At 37.1% G+C, this 18,574-nt stretch overlaps 1 protein-coding gene across 4 annotated transcripts in view; it reads left to right on the top strand.

The window, feature by feature from the left end:
- NEK1 (NIMA related kinase 1) overlaps window positions 1-18,574 on the top strand; it is a 242,131-nt gene that overhangs the window by 185,129 nt on the left and 38,428 nt on the right. For all 4 annotated transcript variants that reach the window (XM_043565808.1, XM_043565817.1, XM_043565825.1 and 1 more), the window contains 3 exons: window positions 9,473-9,593; window positions 16,606-16,694; window positions 17,592-17,839. In XM_043565808.1, coding sequence (XP_043421743.1) covers window positions 9,473-9,593; window positions 16,606-16,694; window positions 17,592-17,839 — 458 coding nt within the window. The remainder of the gene's footprint in view (window positions 1-9,472; window positions 9,594-16,605; window positions 16,695-17,591; window positions 17,840-18,574) is intronic.

Here is an 18,574-nt window from a genome sequence, read left to right on the forward strand (position 1 = left end):
TCTATATAAACAGGTCTTTATAAACACATCATCAAAACATTTGTATATGTTTGGGTGATTCATCCCAAATTAGGTTCATGTTTTTCTATGTTTAATAACTGGTCTGGATTTTTATTTTTATTATTTTTTATTATTTTTTATTATTTTTTTTATATATGAAATTTATTGTCAAATTGGTTTCCATACAACACCCAGTGCTCATCTCAAAAGGTGCCCTCCTCAATACCCATCACCCACCCTCTCCTCCCTCCCACCCCCCATCAACCCTCAGTTTGTTCTCAGTTTTTAACAGTCTCTTATGCTTTGGCTGTCTCCCACTCTAACCTCTTTTTTTTTTTTCTTTCCTTCCCCTCCCCCATGGGTTCCTGTTAAGTTTCTCAGGATCCACATAAGAGTGAAACCATATGGTATCTGTCTTTCTCTGTATGGCTTATTTCACTTAGCATCACACTCTCCAGTTCCATCCACGTTGCTACAAAAGGCCATATTTCATTTTTTCTCATTGCCACGTAGTACTCCATTGTGTATATAAACCACAATTTCTTTATCCATTCATCAGTGGATGGACATTTAGGCTCTTTCCATAATTTGGCTATTGTTGAGAGTGCTGCTATGAACATTGGGGTACAAGTGGCCCTATGCATCAGTACTCCTGTATCCCTTGGATAAATTCCTAGCAGTGCTATTGCTGGGTCATAGGGTAGGTCTATTTTTAATTTTCTGAGGAACGTCCACACTGCTTTCCAGAGCGGCTGCACCAGTTTGCATTCCCACCAACAGTGCAAGAGGGTTCCCGTTTCTCCACATCCTCTCCAGCATCTATAGTCTCCTGATTTGTTCATTTTGGCCACTCTGACTGGCGTGAGGTGATACCTGAGTGTGGTTTTGATTTGTATTTCCCTGATAAGGAGCGATGCTGAACATCTTTTCATGTGCCTGTTGGCCATCCGGATGTCTTCTTTAGAGAAGTGTCTATTCATGTTTTCTGCGCATTTCTTCACTGGGTTATTTGTTTTTCGGGTGTGGTGTTTGGTGAGCTCTTGATAGATTTTGGATACTAGCCCTTTGTCCGATATGTCATTTGAGAATATCTTTTCCCATTCCGTTGGTTGCCTTTTAGTTTTGTTGGTTGTTTCCTTTGCTGCGCAGAAGCTTTTTATCTTCATAAGGTCCCAGTAATTCACTTTTGCTTTTAATTCCCTTGCCTTTGGGGATGTGTCAAGTAAGAGATTGCTAGAGCTGAGGTCAGAGAGGTCTTTTCCTGCTTTCTCCTCTAAGGTTTTGATGGTTTCCTGTCTCACATTCAGGTCCTTTATCCATTTTGAGTTTATTTTTGTGAATGGTGTAAGAAAGTGGTCTAGTTTCAACCTTCTGCATGTTGCTGTCCAGTTCTCCCAGCACCATTTGTTAAAGAGGCTGTCTTTTTTCCATTGGATGTTCTTTCCTGCTTTGTCAAAGATGAGTTGGCCATACGTTTGTGGGTCTAGTTCTGGGGTTTCTATTCTATTCCATTGGTCTATGTGTCTGTTTTGGTGCCAATACCATGCTGTCTTGATGATGACAGCTTTGTAGTAGAGGCTAAAGTCTGGGATTGTGATGCCTCCTGCTTTGGTCTTCTTCTTCAAAATTCCTTTGGCTATTCGGGGCCTTTTGTGGTTCCATATGAATTTTAGGATTGCTTGTTCTAGTTTCGAGAAGAATGCTGGTGCAATTTTGATTGGGATTGCATTGAATGTGTAGATAGCTTTGGGTAGTATTGACATTTTGACAATATTTATTCTTCCAATCCATGAGCAGGGAATGTCTTTCCATTTCTTTAAATATTCTTCAATTACCTTCATAAGCTTTCTATAGTTTTCAGCATACAGATCCTTTACATCTTTGGTTAGATTTATTCCTAGGTATTTTATGCTTCTTGGTGCAATTGTGAATGGGATCAGTTTCTTTATTTGTCTTTCTGTTGCTTCATTGTTAGTGTATAAGAATGCAACTGATTTCTGTACATTGATTTTGTATCCTGCAACTTTGCTGAATTCATGTATCAGTTCTAGCAGACTTTTGGTGGAGTCTATCGGATTTTCCATGTATAATATCATGTCATCTGCAAAAAGCAAAAGCTTGACTTCATCTTTGCCAATTTTGATGCCTTTGATTTCCTTTTGTTGTCTGATTGCTGATGCTAGAACTTCCAGCACTATGTTAAACAACAGCGGTGAGAGTGGGCATCCCTGTTGTGTTCCTGATCTCAGGGAAAAAGCTCTCAGTTTTTCCCCGTTGAGGATGATGTTAGCTGTGGGCTTTTCATAAATGGCTTTTATGATCTTTAAGTATGTTCCTTCTATCCCGACTTTCTCAAGGGTTTTTATTAAGAAAGGGTGCTGGATTTTGTCAAAGGCCTTTTCTGCATCGATTGACAGGATCATATGGTTCTTCTTTTTTTGTTAATGTGATGTATCACGTTGATTGATTTGCGAATGTTGAACCAGCCCTGCATCCCAGGAATGAATCCCACTTGATCATGGTGAATAATTCTTTTTATATGCCGTTGAATTCGATTTGCTAGTATCTTATTGAGAATTTTTGCATCCATATTCATCAGGGATATTGGCCTGTAGTTCTCTTTTTTTACTGGGTCTCTGTCTGGTTTAGGAATCAAAGTAATACTGGCTTCATAGAATGAGTCTGGAAGTTTTCCTTCCCTTTCTATTTCTTGGAATAGCTTGAGAAGGATAGGTATTATCTCTGCTTTAAACGTCTGGTAGAACTCCCCTGGGAAGCCATCTGGTCCTGGACTCTTATTTGTTGGGAGATTTTTGATAACCGATTCAATTTCTTCGCTGGTTATGGGTCTGTTCAAGCTTTCTATTTCCTCCTGATTGAGTTTTGGAAGCGTGTGGGTGTTCAGGAATTTGTCCATTTCTTCCAGGTTGTCCAATTTGTTGGCATATAATTTTTCATAGTATTCCCTGATAATTGTTTGTATCTCTGAGGGATTGGTTGTAATCATTCCATTTTCATTCATGATTTTATCTATTTGGGTCATCTCCCTTTTCTTTTTGAGAAGCCTGGCTAGAGGTTTGTCAATTTTGTTTATTTTTTCAAAAAACCAACTCTTGGTTTCGTTGATCTGCTCTACAGTTTTTTTAGATTCTATATTGTTTATTTCTGCTCTGATCTTTATTATTTCTCTTCTTCTGCTGGGTTTAGGCTGCCTTTGCTGTTCTGCTTCTAGTTCCTTTAGGTGTGCTGTTAGATTTTGTATTTGGGATTTTTCTTGTTTCTTGAGATAGGCCTGGATTACAATGTATTTTCCTCTCAGGACTGCCTTTGCTGCGTCCCAAAGCGTTTGGATTGTTGTATTTTCATTTTCGTTTGTTTCCATATATTTTTTAATTTCTTCTCTAATTGTCTGGTTGACCCACTCATTTGTTAATAGGGTGTTCTTTAACCTCCATGCTTTTGGAGGTTTTCCAGACTTTTTCCTGTGGTTGATTTCAAGCTTCATAGCATTGTGGTCTGAAAGTATGCATGGTATAATTTCAATTCTGGTAAACTTATGAAGGGCTGTTTTGTGACCCAGTATATGATCTATCTTGGAGAATGTTCCATGTGCACTCGAGAAGAAAGTATATTCTGTTGCTTTGGGATGCAGAGTTCTAAATATATCTGTCAAGTCCATCTGATCCAATGTCTCCTTCAGGGCCCTTGTTTCTTTATTGACCGTGTGTCTAGATGATCTATCCATTTCTGTAAGTGGAGTGTTAAAGTCCCCTGCAATTACCACATTCTTATCAATAAGGTTGCTTATGTTTATGAGTAATTGTTTTATATATTTGGGGGCTCCGGTATTCGGCGCATAGACATTTATAATTGTTAGCTCTTCCTGATGGATAGACCCTGTAACTATTATATAATGTCCTTCTTCATCTCTTGTTACAGCCTTTAATTTAAAGTCTAGTTTGTCTGATATAAGTATGGCTACTCCAGCTTTCTTTTGGCTTCCAGTCGCATGATAAATAGTTCTCCATCCCCTCAGTCTCAATCTAAAGGTGTCCTCAGGTCTAAAATGAGTCTCTTGTAGACAGCAAATAGATGGGTCTTGTTTTTTTATCCATTCTGATACCCTATGTCTTTTGGTTGGCGCATTTAATCCATTTACATTCAGTGTTATTATAGAAAGATACGGGTTTAGAGTCATTGTGATGTCTGTATGTTTTATGCTTGTAGTGATGTCTCTGGGACTTTGTCTCACAGGGTCCCCCTTAGGATCTCTTGTAGGGCTGGTTTAGTGGTGACAAATTCCTTCAGTTTTTGTTTGTTTGGGAAGACCTTTATCTCTCCTTCTATTCTAAATGACAGACTTGCTGGATAAAGGATTCTCGGCTGCATATTTTTTCTGTCTAGCACCCTGAAAATCTCGTGCCAATTCTTTCTGGCCTGCCAAGTTTCAAAAGAGAGATCAGTCACGAGTCTTATAGGTCTCCCTTTATATGTGAGGGCACGTTTACCCCTTGCTGCTTTCAGAATTTTCTCTTTATCCTTGTATTTTGCCAGTTTCACTATGATATGTCGTGCAGAAGATCGATTCAAGTTACGTCTGAAGGGAGTTCTCTGTGCCTCTTGGATTTCAATGCCTTTTTCCTTCCCCAGTTCAGGGAAGTTCTCAGCTATTGTTTCTTCAAGTACCCCTTCAGCACCTTTCCCTCTCTCTTCCTCCTCTGGGATACCAATTATGCGTATATTATTTCTTTTTAGTGTATCACTTAGTTCTCTAATTTTCCCCTCATACTCCTGGATTTTTTTATCTCTCTTTTTCTCAGCTTCCTCTTTTTCCATAACTTTATCTTCTAGTTCACCTATTCTCTCCTCTGCCTCTTCAAGCCGAGCTGTGGTGGTTTCCATTTTGTTATGCATTTCGTTTAAAGCGTTTTTCAGCTCCTCGTGACTGTTCCTTAGTCCCTTGATCTCTGTAGCAAGAGATTCTCTGCTGTCCTGTATACTGTTTTCAAGCCCAGCGATTAATTTTATGACTATTATTCTAAATTCACTTTCTGTTATATTATTTAAGTCCTTTTTGATCAGCTCATTAGCTGTTGTTATTTCCTGGAGATTCTTCTGAGGGGAATTCTTCTGCTTGGTCATTTTGGATAGTCCCTGGCGTGGTGAGGACCTGCAGGGCACTTCCCCTGTGCTGTGGTGTATAACTGGAGTTGGTGGGCAGGGCCGCAGTCCCACCTGATGTCTGCCCCCAGCCCACCACTGGGGCCACAGTCAGACTGGTGTGTGCCTTCTCTTCCCCTCTCCTAGGGGCGGGATTCACTGTGGGGTGGCGTGGCCTGTCTGGGCTACTTGCACACTGCCAGGCTTGTGATGCTGGGGATCTGGCGTATTAGCTGGGGTGGGTAGGCAAGGTGCACAGGGGCAGGAGGGGCAGGCTTAGCTCGCTTCTCCTTAGGTGATCCACTTCAGGAGGGGCCCTGTGGCAGCGGGAGGGAGTCAGATCCGCTGCCGGAGGTTTGGCTCCGCAGAAAGGCAGAGTTGGGTGTTTGTGCGGAGCGAGCAAGTTCCCTGGCAGGAACTGGTTCTTTTTGGGATTTTGGTTGGGGGATGGGCAGGGGAGATGGCGCTGGCGAGCGCCTTTGTTCCCCGCCAAACTGAGCTCTGTCGTCCGGGGGCTCAGCAGCTCTCCCTCCCTTTGTCCTCCAGCCTTCCCGCTTTCCGAGCAGAGCTGTTAACTTATGACCTCCCAGAGGCTAAGTCGCGCTTGCTGTCAGAACACAGTCCGTCAGGCCCCTCCGCTTTTGCAAGCCCGACTCGGGGGCTCTGCTTGGCCGGCGAGCCGCCCCTCCGTCCCGGCTCCCTCCCGCCAGTCCATGGAGCGCGCACCGCCTCGCCGCCCTTCCTACCCTCTTCCGTGGGCCTCTCATCTGCGCTTGTCTCTGGCGACTCCGTTCTGCTAATCCTCTGGCGGTTTTCTGGGTTATTTAGGCAGGTGTAGGTGGAATCTAAGTGATCAGCAGGACGCGAGGTGAGCCCAGTGTCCTCCTCCGCCGCCATCTTCCTCTTCTCCCTGGTCTGGATTTTTAAATGCTGCATAATAAATCACCCCAAAACTTAGTGTTAAAACAACAATGATTTTAGTATATCTCATTATTTTGTGTATCAGGAGTTGAGTCAAGGCTTGACTAACCTAATTTTTGTCATTCATGTACTTTTATCTCTGGTATCACTTAGTGGTATTTAGTCAGCAACATGGTCTGATGGGTTCAAGATGGCTTCACTGTTGTCTTTGCAGATATGGCTGGAAGGCTGTGTTAAGACTGCCCCCCCCTCCGCTCTTCATGTAGTCTCCATACCTTTTCCATATGCTCTTTCCAGCAAGGTAGTCTGACTATTTATATGGTGGGCCAGGGCTCATGGATCCTAGGCAAAAGCTATTTGAACTTTTAAAAGCTAATCTCAACTGGCACAGTATCACTTCTGCCACTTCATTGGTCAGAGCAGTCACAAGGCCAGCCTAAAGCCACACGGAGATGAAGCACTCTCCAAATTAAGAGTGTTAAATAATTTGCAGCTGTTAATATCCCAAAGTCTGCCACTAGCCAAAAATTGTTTACATTTTCCCTCACATGCACAATGCACTCACCCCTTCTTAAAGCCTCATCTTATTATTTAAAGGGCTCAAAGCCTAGGGGGCATCTGGGTGGCTCAGTCAACTAAGCATCCAACTCTGGATTTTGGCTCAGGTCATGATCTCATAGTTTGTGAGATCGAGCCTGATGTCATTCTCCATGCTGCAGAGCCTGTTTGTGATTCTCTCTCTCTCTCTCTCTCTCTCTCCTCCCACCCCTTGCTCTCTCACTTTTTCTCAAAGAAATAAACTGTAAAAAAAGGTTGGGAGCTCAAAGCCTAAAGATGTTATCCAAGTCAGGCCTATATAGAGATGAGTTTTCTTGGGTATAAGTCTTTGAGTATAGTTACTCTTAATCTGAAGACCTATAAGCAAAAAAGAGAAGTTACTTGCCTTCTATATATCTAACATTCAGTATTGAAAGAAAAATATAGACTGCTTTTCACAAGTGAGGAAAATGGGGGACACATATCAATCATTGGTCCGTAGAAATTCTGAAAGGCAGCCAGGCGTAGCAATTTAGCTTGCTTTCTTTGCACCAAAGTTGGTGCCCTCAAGGGCTTTTCTAAACTATCTTTCTTTCCTTTGCAATCCAAGCTGATGGTGTTTCTGCAAGTTGAAAATTAGTAATTTTGTGGGTTTTGTATGAATGATATCGACATTCACTATATTTGACCACTCTTCTTTTTTTTTTTCTTCCTTCTTTCCTTATTTTCTTCTTCCTTCCTTTCTTTTCTTCTTTCCTTTTTCTTTGGCCCCTCTCTTCTTTCAGTTGCCCATAGGAAGCTGTGAGACAGTGCTGTTGAGATTCTTAAAAATCCTTTTGTCTGACAAAGAGTCTGGGAAGCATGCCTTTAAATCTTTCTGTGCCATAACAGAAGGTCTTACGTCTATACACTTGACTTCATCTTTGCCCTGACACCACATTTTACTGCCCTGAATTCAGTATTTGTTTTGAGGCCATGTTTTCCTGTAAGCTCCTGTTGCCTGGAAGGAATTAACTTAGGCTTTCTCTTCTAAATTGTTGCCATAAACTAAATAGTTCTTTCTTCAATTAATCTCTGTCTTCTTGAGCTTTATCAGAGGCTACTGAAGAAGCTAGTTGACATTTTTAATATTCTGCTTAGATAGCACCAGCTAGATCATTAAATCTCTTTGGTATATTTTCTATCATCATTGTTATTATAAGTACCAAATTTTCTGCCACTGTATAACAAGAATCTCCTTTTCTCTAGCATCCAGAAATTTTTTTCACTGTCCAGTCTCTCATCAACAGTCTCCTCTTGAAGCACTTTTAACTTCTGCCTGCTGCCAAGTCCCAAAACCAGTGCACATGTTTTAAGCTTTTGTTGTGTTAGCACCCTATTGTCAGATATGAAATTCTGTTTCAGTTATCTGTTCCTGCAAAACAAATTATTACCCAGGCTTAATGGCTTAAAATAACTAATTTTATCTCATGCTTTAGTGGGTTAGGAATTGGGAAAGTTCTTTCCTACGTGGCATCATTACCACTCAATGCTATTCACCTGTCAGCTGGACTTATGCAGGAAGGGGCAAGATGGTGTCATTCCCATGCATGGTGTCTTGGCAGAGCTCACCTGGGCCTGTTTAGGTGGTTCCCTCTCCTTATTTTAGTCTCAGGAACTTGCCATGTGGTCTTCCCAGAATAAACTTCTTTCATGGTGGCTTGCAGAGTCCAGTGGAGAAGCTGCCAGTTTTCTTGAAGACTAGAGCTGAAACTGGCATAGCAACATTTCAACTATACTCAATTGGTTAAGACAATCACAGTGCCAGACCAAATTCAAGGGGAGGGGAGGTAGAGGCCCCTTCTAGATGAGAGGAATGTTAGACCTTGCTAGATGTGTAATCATCTTTAACTCACCACAGTAACTTAAATAGTTTTACTTAATAGAAGTATAGTTAGTAGGTACCTTATGCCTTTTATTAAAAACAACAACAACAGGGGCGCCTGGGTGGCGCAGTCGGTTAAGCGTCCGACTTCAGCCAGGTCACGATCTCGCGGTCCGTGAGTTCGAGCCCCGCGTCGGGCTCTGGGCTGATGGCTCAGAGCCTGGAGCCTGTTTCCGATTCTGTGACTCCCTCTCTCTCTGCCCCTCCCCCGTTCATGCTCTGTCTCTCTCTGTCCCAAAAATAAATAAACGTTGAAAAAAAAAAAAAATTTAAAATAAAAAAAACAACAACAACAACAACAACCAAAACCCTGTTAGGCATATAATAGAGGCTATACAGCTTAGTGCAAGTTGGCAAACATTGTCTACAAAGAGCCTTAGGCTTTGAGGGCAATACAATCACAAATCTAGTTTGTAGAATAAGTCATATTGGTATGACTTAAGGTACTAATTAATTATTATTCACTGAAAAATAAAAGATTTTTTCCCCAAGTGCTTACCTCGTACAAGTAAGCAAAAAAAATAATCATTTGAATAAAGGATAAAAACTTTAAGGATTGGCACAATATCAATTATCTTTTAGGACAAGCTATTTGGAAACTTTAAAAATAGAGAATGAAAGATTACCGGGATTCCAGGAAAAAAGAGAGGGTGATGGTGGCTTAAACAAGAGCATTGAGAATCTGAATTGGAGAGGAAAAAGAGAAATCAACAAATGAAGACAGTAACTTTTCTCATTAATATTTACTGTAAGAAAATATCAACCAGGAGTTAACAAGATTAAAGATCTACAGATAAAATATTTAATTTTTTGTTATAATTAGTATGTTAGCCTAAAATTAGGTAGTGATCATTTGTAGAAAATTTATTCAAATTTCTATATATGGATTTTGCTTTGAGACATGTTTATTGTTATGTTTTTGCTTTTCAGAACCTGATGGCTTGGAAACAGAAGTTCTACAAGAGCCAGATGGAGCAAAGAAAAATGGTAGCTTGCCATGCACGATTATTGATGTATGGATTAGTGAGATAAAAGATACAAAGGAAACTGAGTATGTTACCTCTTTTTCCTTACATTTCAAAATGTGGGTCCCTTTTGTAATACCTTTATCTAAAATACTGTAATAACCTAATACTGCCTTGTATCCTATTATTATAATACCTTATAAATAATTTAATTTTTGGAAAAGTATTACACTCAAGTGGTTCAGAAATCAAGTATATAAAGTTATAGAGAAAAAAGTCTGTTTTCCTACTCTGTCCTCATCCAGCAAATTCCCATTGTCTCCTCCTTCCAGATATTTTTAATCTATACAAAGCAAAAGTGTATAGTCTCCCTCCCTTTTAAATAAAGTTGCTAATAATGGATACAGTACTTTCACCTTTTTTACTTTTAGTCAGTAACCTGGGAATTTTTTCATATTAATACGTAGAAAACTTCATCTTTTTTTCTTATTTTATGGCTACGTGGTATTCCCTTGTATGGATATACCACAACTCAATAAGTTTTCCACATTAATTGTTATTCTACACTAATTGATCTTGCAAATGATGTTGCAATGAATAACCTTTTACATAGGTCATTTTGCGTGTATATATCATGTAGGATAGATACATAGAAGTATAATGGCTGGGTCAGTTGTGTTTTTATAAATTGCATTTGTAATTCATTTATTGTTCTTCCCAGGGTTTGTACCAATTTACATCCTTAGAAAGAATGTATGAAACCTCCCATTTCCCATTTCCCCTAGCCTTGCCAAACTTAGTATCAAAGTTTTTTATTTTTGCCAATCCGATAGGTTAAGAAATAATATCTTAGTTTATCTCTTATTATTGGTAAAGTGAGCACATTTTTTCAAATGTTTAAATTTCATGTGTATTTCCTTTAACATGTGTTCTCTGTATATATCTTTAACCCATTTTAAAAATTTGGTTGTTGGTCTCTTATAAATTAGTAAGAACTCATTAAATATCAGAAATATTTGCTGTGGTTATTATGTGAGTTGTAACACTTTTCCCCCTGTTGACCATTTATATATATATTTTTTTGCCATGCAGAAGTTTGTTGTTTGTTCGTTTGTTTTAGTTGTCATGTTTACCTGGATTTTAATAATCATTCAGAAATACTTTGTTCTTTCTAAGGTTCTCAAGAAATTTTTCAATTTTTTTTTCTAGTACTTTTACATGGGCACTTTTTACATTTAAATCTTTGATCTATTTGGAATTTATCCTGGTGTATGGATTTAGTTTTTCTTCCAGATGGCTACCCAGTTGTCGAATTCCATTTATTAAAAAGTCCATCTTTCCTGCACAGATTAAAAATGCCACTTTTAATATGTACCAAACTATCTTAATTATTTGAGCTGTTCTTATGCTTTTTTCCCCCTATTCCATTGATCGGTCTTTATTTTTTCTCCATTGGTCTTTATACAATGTGCTGGTACACACTATTTCAGTTAAAATGTAAAATATATTTTAACATCATTTAAGGCTAATTCCCTTTCATTGTTTTTCTTTTTTGGTTTTCTTGGCTATTCTTGCTTGTGTCATATTTCATTTGAATTTAGAATTTACTAAATTTCATCCACTTTCCCCTAGGAAAAAATACCACTTGGTATTTTAGTGGGGTGTTAAATTCATAAATTAATGTAGGGAAAATCAACTGTTGTTTTCTTCCTGTCCATGAAGAACATGATAGAAGTTTTGAGTATTTTTATACTTTCCTTCATCTAGGTTTTATGCTTTTATTGGTAAGCTTGTTACTAGATAAATTATCTTTTGTTTGGTGTTATAAATGGTCCCTATTCTTCTATGAGATCTTGTAACTAGAAAGTTGTAGATTTCTTTACATTGATTTTGTACCCCACTATTGTTCATGATAGATTTTCAGTTGAATCTTTTGCTTTTCTCAGATATATAATCATATGAAAAAAGTGATGATTTTATGTCTTTCCAATTTTTTTAACACTATTTTTTTTCTGTAATTGTCTTTGTATCTTTTATACAATGTTAAATATTGGAAATAGGGGGTATCTGTGTGTTTTTCTTGACTTTAGTGAAGATGATTCTGTTGTGAATCCTCATTAGGCATAACTATACTTTTTAACTGAGATAGGTATCAATATTTTATTGATTTAAAAAAAATTTTTTTAATGTATTTATTTTTGAGACAGAGAGAGACAGAGCATGAGCAGGGGAGGGGCAGAAAGAGAGGGAGACACAGAATCAGAAGCAGGCTCCAGGCTCTTAGCTGTCAGCACAGAGCCTGATGTGGGGCTCGAACTCACGGACTGTGAGATCATGACCTGACCTGAAGTCGGATGCTCAACCGACTGAGCCACCCAGGCTCCCCTATTTTATTGATTTTTTAAAACATCAGGAATGAATTTTATTGAATGACTTTTCAGCTTCTATAGAACCGTTCATATAAATGTTTTTCTTTATTTATTAGTACAGTTAGCCTTTGAACAACACTGTTTTGAACTGCATTGATCTTTTTATACATGGTCTTCATATACATTTTTTTCAATAAATATATTGGAAAATTTTTGAAGACTCATGCTAATTTGAAAGAAGTTGTGGGTGAACTGTGTAGCTTGAAATACTGAAAAAATAATTAAAAGTTAGGTATTATTTTTAAAATATGACATATAATGTAAAATATGTATTTATCAACTTTTTATGTTATCATTAACACTCTGGTCAACAGTAGTCTATTAGTAATTCAGTTTTGGGGAAGTCAAATTTTTAAAAAAATTTTTTTAACGTTTATTTTTTGAGAGACTGAGAGAGAGCATAAGCAGGGGAGGGGTAGAGAGAGAGAGAGAGAGAGAGAGAGAGAGAGAGGGAGAGGGAATCACAGAATCAGAAGCAGGCTCCAGGCTCTGAGCTGTCAGCACAGAGCCCAACGCGGGGCTCAAACTCAAGAGCTGTGAGATCATGACCTGAGCTGAAGTCGGACGCTTAACTGACTGAGCCACCCAGGCGCCCCAGGGGGCAAGTCAAATTTTATATGCACATTTTTGATTGCATGGGGGAATCAGTACCCCATCCCCCATGTTGTTTAAGGGTTAACTGTATAATTAATTATATTAATATATTAATATAAACTATTCTGCATACCTTAAGTAAACTCTTCTTGGTCATGACATATTATTTAATGCACTTATGTATTTTATGATTTTTATATTAATATTTGCAAAGAATCATCTGCAGTTCCTTTTGTTATGAGAAATCTTTGTTAGATTTTGTTATTCTTATTATGCTTCCTTCATAAAAAGTAATTAGAAGTTTCTTCCTTTGCCATGATCTATAGCAGGGACAGTTGATCTTTTTCTATAAGAACCTGTTAGGGGGCGCCTGGGTGGCTCAGTCGGTTGAGCATCCGACTTCAACTCAGGTCATGATCTCAGTTTGTGAGTTCGAGCCCCACGTCGGACTCTGTACTAACAGCTCAGAGCCTGGAGCCTGCAGCCTGCTTCGGATTCTTTGTCTCCCTCTCTCTCTGCCCCTCCCCTGCTCATGCTCTGTCTCTCTCTGTCTCAAAAATAAATAAAAATTTAAAAAAAAAAAAAAGAAGAAGAACCAGTTAGTAAATATTTTAGCCTCAAATAGACGATTTGGTCTGTGATGTAGCTATTCAGCTCTGCCTAGGTATTGCAAAAGCAGCCATAGATGATACATAAACAAATGAGTGTGGCTGTTTCAAGACAACTTTATATATAAAAACAGGAGATGGGCTGGATTTGAAGATGGGCAAAAAGGAATGTATGCAAGAATGCTTATCATAGCAAATAATATAAAATAGTCTAAATAATCATTAATAAGGAAATTGTTAAAAATACTGTGTTTCTGTATACTACACAGCATATGCAGCACTTAAAATAACACGATTTGGAAAAAAAATGTTAGTTTTGTTTCTAACACCATTCAACAAAACAATATCAAATTTATTAAAGACCTAAATGTCAAAAAATGGGAGGCAACCTAATAATTAATATCCAGAATTCATAAAGAATTCATGGAAGTTAATAAGAAAAAAGACAAAAAAGTCCAAGAGAAAAAAATGGGAAAATGATATGAATATAGTTGTTATCAAAGGAGAAAACCATATTATATGGTTAGTAAATGCAATTGTATGGTACTTTATGGATTATAGAGAGTCAATACTGCTGAGGAAAAAAGGACATCACACTCCTAAGTTCTGACTAACTTTACTCAGTGAAGAACTATGGATGTATGACTGTCAGATACTTGTTCTCCCTCAAAGGAGAGAAGTAAATAAAAGGCAGGCCAGAGTTTAGGTGTATCCAGTGAAAGTTTCTTCATAAAATAATATGAAGCCAGGAGGAAGGGAAGTAATAGCATCAAATATTGGTGAGGGATTGGGAATTAGGTGCTTTGAAACATTATGAATATGAATATTAATTGGGAGAGCCAATTTGGAGATCCATTTCCCAGTTTTGTTAGTTTAAAATGTACGTTTTGTATAAAATATATCTTTTATTTTTTGGTATCTACTCTAAGATTACTCACACATGGGTACAAAGAGGCATATGCAAGAATGTTTATTGTAGGAAAGCCAACAAATAATCTGAAAGAGTCTAAATAATCAATAAGGAAGTCGCCAAAAATAGTTTCTGTATGCTGCATTATGTATTGTATACAGCACTTTAAATAGTAAAATGTTACTTCATGTATTAATATGTAAATATGCCCCAAATATCAAATAATTAATGAAATAAAATAATATTGGGTAAAAAAGCATTTCTGTATATTAACACTATATTATTTTATGTAAATTTAAAGGAAAAATATGGTAAGATATATTCCAAACTGATAACAGTAAAGTCAACTAGGATTTGAGCAGTTAGGGGAATTCTAAAAGGAATATTACTTTTTTTTTGGTTGAGGTGAAATTCATGTAACATAAAATTACCATTTTAGCCATTTTAACGTGTATAATTCAGTAGTATTTAGTACATTCACAGTGTTGTGTAGCCATTACCACTATGTGGTTCCAGAACATTTTCATTTCCCCAAAAGGAAACCCTGACTCCCATTTAGCAGCCACTTTCAATTTTCCCCTTCCCCCAGCCTTTGTCAACTGCTAATTTCCTTTCTGTCTATGGATTTGCCTATTCTGGATATTTCATATGGAATCATATAGTACGTGGCTTTTTGTATTTGGCTTCTTTCATTTAACCATACATAATGTTTTCAAAGTTTATTTTGTAGGATATACACTTCTTCTTTCCTTTTTATGGCTGAAAATCCATTATGTGGAATATAGCATATATTTTTATCCATTCAGCAATTGGTGGGCATTCAGCAGATGATGGTGGGTCGTTTCCAGGATTGTTGCTACCTTTTGTCAGTTGTAAATAGTGCTGGACCTCCCACTAACCCTCATCCCTTTTTCCCATCTTCTCACCTCCCTTCCCTCTGGTAACTACCAGTTTATTCTCTGTATTTATAGGTCTGTTCCTGGTTTATGTTTCCTTCTGTGTTCTTTTTTTTTTTTTTTAGATTCCACATATAAGTGAAATCATATGGTACTTCTTGTGTTTCTCTGTCTTACTTATTTCACTGAGCATAAATACCCTCCATGTCTACCTGTGTTATGCAGGTGGCAAGATTTCACTCCTTTTTATGGCCAAGTAATATTCCAGTATGTGCATGCGTGTACACATTCATCTGTCAAAGGACACTTGGGTTGCTTCCAAATCTTGGCTGTTGTTAATTAATAATGCTACAATAAACATAGAGAAGTATAGATCTTTTTGAATTAGTGTTTTTGTTTTCTTTGGATACTCAGTAGTGGAATTACTGGATTGTATTATATTTCTGTTTTTAATTTTTTGAGGAATCTCCATACTGTTTTTCATAGTGGCTGCACCGTTTGCATCCTTACCAACAGTGCACAAGGATTCCTTTTCTTCCACATCCTTACCAACACTTAGTTCTTTTTGATAATAGCCGTTGTAACAGATATAAGATGATATCTTTTTGGAGGTGGTTACCAGTTCATATTTATTGAAATGATTCCTTTTTTCCATTTTTATTGAGAAATAATCGACTTGTATCACTGTAAGTTTAATGCATACAGCCTGATGGTTTAATTTGTATATATTATAAAAGGATTACAATAGATACAGCTAATATCTATCTTTGTTATGAGATGATATCTTATTTGGTTTTGATTTGCATTGTCTGATGGTTAGCGATATCGAGCATCTTTTTCTGGATTTGTTTCAAATCTTTGGACCGTATTATTCCAATCTTTAAATTTTTGTTAAAAAAATACATGAATTTAATTCCCAGCTATATTGAAATAAAAATTGTTAGTTCTTCTTTACCTTTTTTCCCTTAATTAATTCACTCTCTTCAAGAACTAAAACATTTCTGTGCATATCATTCTATTTTTTTTGTACTGTGCTACACACCATTTTTGAAACTTAACACGATTTAATACTAACTGATCTGCAGATTACTTTGCTTAGTTAATAATATATTAATTATCATTCTATATAGCATTTCACATAGATTTCTGTTTATTTTTTTTAACAGCTGCATGATATTTTACAGTATTAGTATAGCATGATTGTTTTATATTCTCCACTCTTAAGGGGCATTTTGATTGCTTAAAGTCGTGGTTCTCAGACATTAGCAACTGTTAGAATTATTTTGGTATTCATTAAAATCAATTGGTGGGCCTTATCTCCAAAGGTTTGATTTATAGGTCCAGTATAGGCCCTGATAAATTGTATTTTGAACAAGTTTCTGTGTGTTCCTAATGTCTAGAGGCCACATTTTGGGAACCACTGTTACAAGAAGTGGTGAGGCTGGCTTTTGTGACTGACTGTGATTGGTGAAGGTTTTAATAGGGTAAAAAATACAATGTGCTTATGAAAGAAAAATATGTATATCTGTACACACATGAGGAAAATATTTGGAAGAGGGATCATAGAATTCTGGTGAACTTGTACTCTTTTTTCTTTTTTAATTTACGAGTGCTTTTATTTCTAGTAAATTGTATTTTTACTGATGTATCCATCTTGGCAGGTTGGAAGATAGGATCATTGTTCAGCAAGATGAAGTTACTGAAGATGGAATCCCAAGGAATGTGGACCACCTTAGTGAAGTTGATATAAGTAAGCCTTGTTGTGCTAGACTAAATACTTTCTGGAAGGTTGTTAATGTGAATCTTTTATTTGGACAACATATTAATAGATAGCATTTCTTGTCAGTTACCTCATTCATTTAAAAAATGTAGTAGTCATAGAACATTAGGTTCTCATTAATAAACCTAGATTGTTTGGCAACATGGGCAGTAAAACTTTTTGGCCAAGGGGCATCTGAATGGCTCAGTTGGTTAAGCATCCAACTTCAACTTAGGTCATGATCTCACCACTCGTGAGTTCGAGCCCCGCATCAGGCTCTGTGCTGATGACAGCTCAGAACCTGGAGTCTACTTTGGATTTTGTGTCTCCCTCTTTCTCTGCCCTGCCACTGCTCGTGCTCTGTCTCTCTCTGTCTCAAAAATAAATAAATAAATAAATAAATAAATAAATAAATAAATAAATAAATAACTTTTTGGCCAATTATTTTATTGAATGTTCAAAACAAAAAGAACTGCTTGCTAAAATCAAGCCAGTATACTAAGAACATTAAGTAAATTGTCTTGTTTTTAATAGTATTAATTAAAATATGAGAAATATAATTTTTCCTATCTAACCTATAGGAACAAAGATAAACTGGAGGTAAATATGAGTGTCTAAACAGTGTGTTTTCGCATTTCCTTACATTTGTGTCTACATATTTTGCATTTAATGGAAGTATATAGCAAATTAATCTGCTTTCTGAAAATAAAACCTAATATCCAAAGATTATTTATAAGGTAATATAATCACATAAATACTTTGGTTTTGTTTTTTTGATAGACATGGAGGTTTTTGAATCCATGTTAAATACTGTGCCTTTTTCAATATCACATAAAACTATTTAAGTACTATATAGACTTATCACAAAATCTTTCCTTTATACCACAGGAACTGAAATAGATGATTCTCAGCACTCCAAATGCGATGTAGATAAATCTGTGCAACCAGAACCAGTTTTCCAAAGAGTGGTTCTTTCAAAACACTTGAACGTAGTCTCTCAAATTCAATCAATTCTGTGTTCACCAGAAGAATCCTTTCCACTTCGATCTCGCTCTGATTCACCACCAAAAAATAAAAACAAAAATTCCTTGCTGATTGGACTTTCAACTGGTCTATTTGATGCAAACAACCCAAAGGCAAGTATGCACCTCAAATAGAAAATATCTATTTTAATAACATTTCTTATTTATTTTCTTTGATAAACCACAATGTTGAGTTTTAATCTCTTACACACACACACACACACACAACAGAAGGCCTCCATCTTCTCTTCTGGGATTCTAAAAAGAAGTTGCTATTGAGAGTACAACCAGAACAAAACCTATTTCTTTGGCTCCTTGTTCAGGATTCTTTTTATAGGGTCTACTTTTATTTAAGCAGAAAATCTCTCTTACACCCTCTTACATTATCTCCTCTCTTCACTACTCAACCCTACCTCCATTTTTAGTCTGAGACTAAACTTAAGTAATATATCCTTTCTTTTTTTAAGTTTATTTATTTTGAGAGAGAGAGAGAGAGCAAGTGTACACATGGGAGAGGGGAAGAGAGAGGAAGAGAGAGAATCCTGAGCAGGCTCTATGCTGTCAGCCCAGAGCCCAACGTGGGGCTGGATAGTGAGATCATGACCTGAGCCATAATCAAGAGTTGGTACTTAACTGACCAAGCCATCCAGGCACCCCAAGCAATATATCTTAAATGGACAGAAGTACTATTTGCCTAATTTGTATGTAGAAAGACTAATAGATAAGATATTCATATGCACTTTCTGGCGGAAGATTTTCAAACCTCTTATCTTTTCTCACTTGCTATCTTTTTCTTATTTTGAAATTACAATAGTATCTCTATAGAACATTTTAAAATGTAAAGGAGTC

Source organism: Prionailurus bengalensis, chromosome B1 (assembly GCF_016509475.1).
Source record: "Prionailurus bengalensis isolate Pbe53 chromosome B1, Fcat_Pben_1.1_paternal_pri, whole genome shotgun sequence".
NCBI lineage: Eukaryota > Metazoa > Chordata > Mammalia > Carnivora > Felidae > Prionailurus > Prionailurus bengalensis.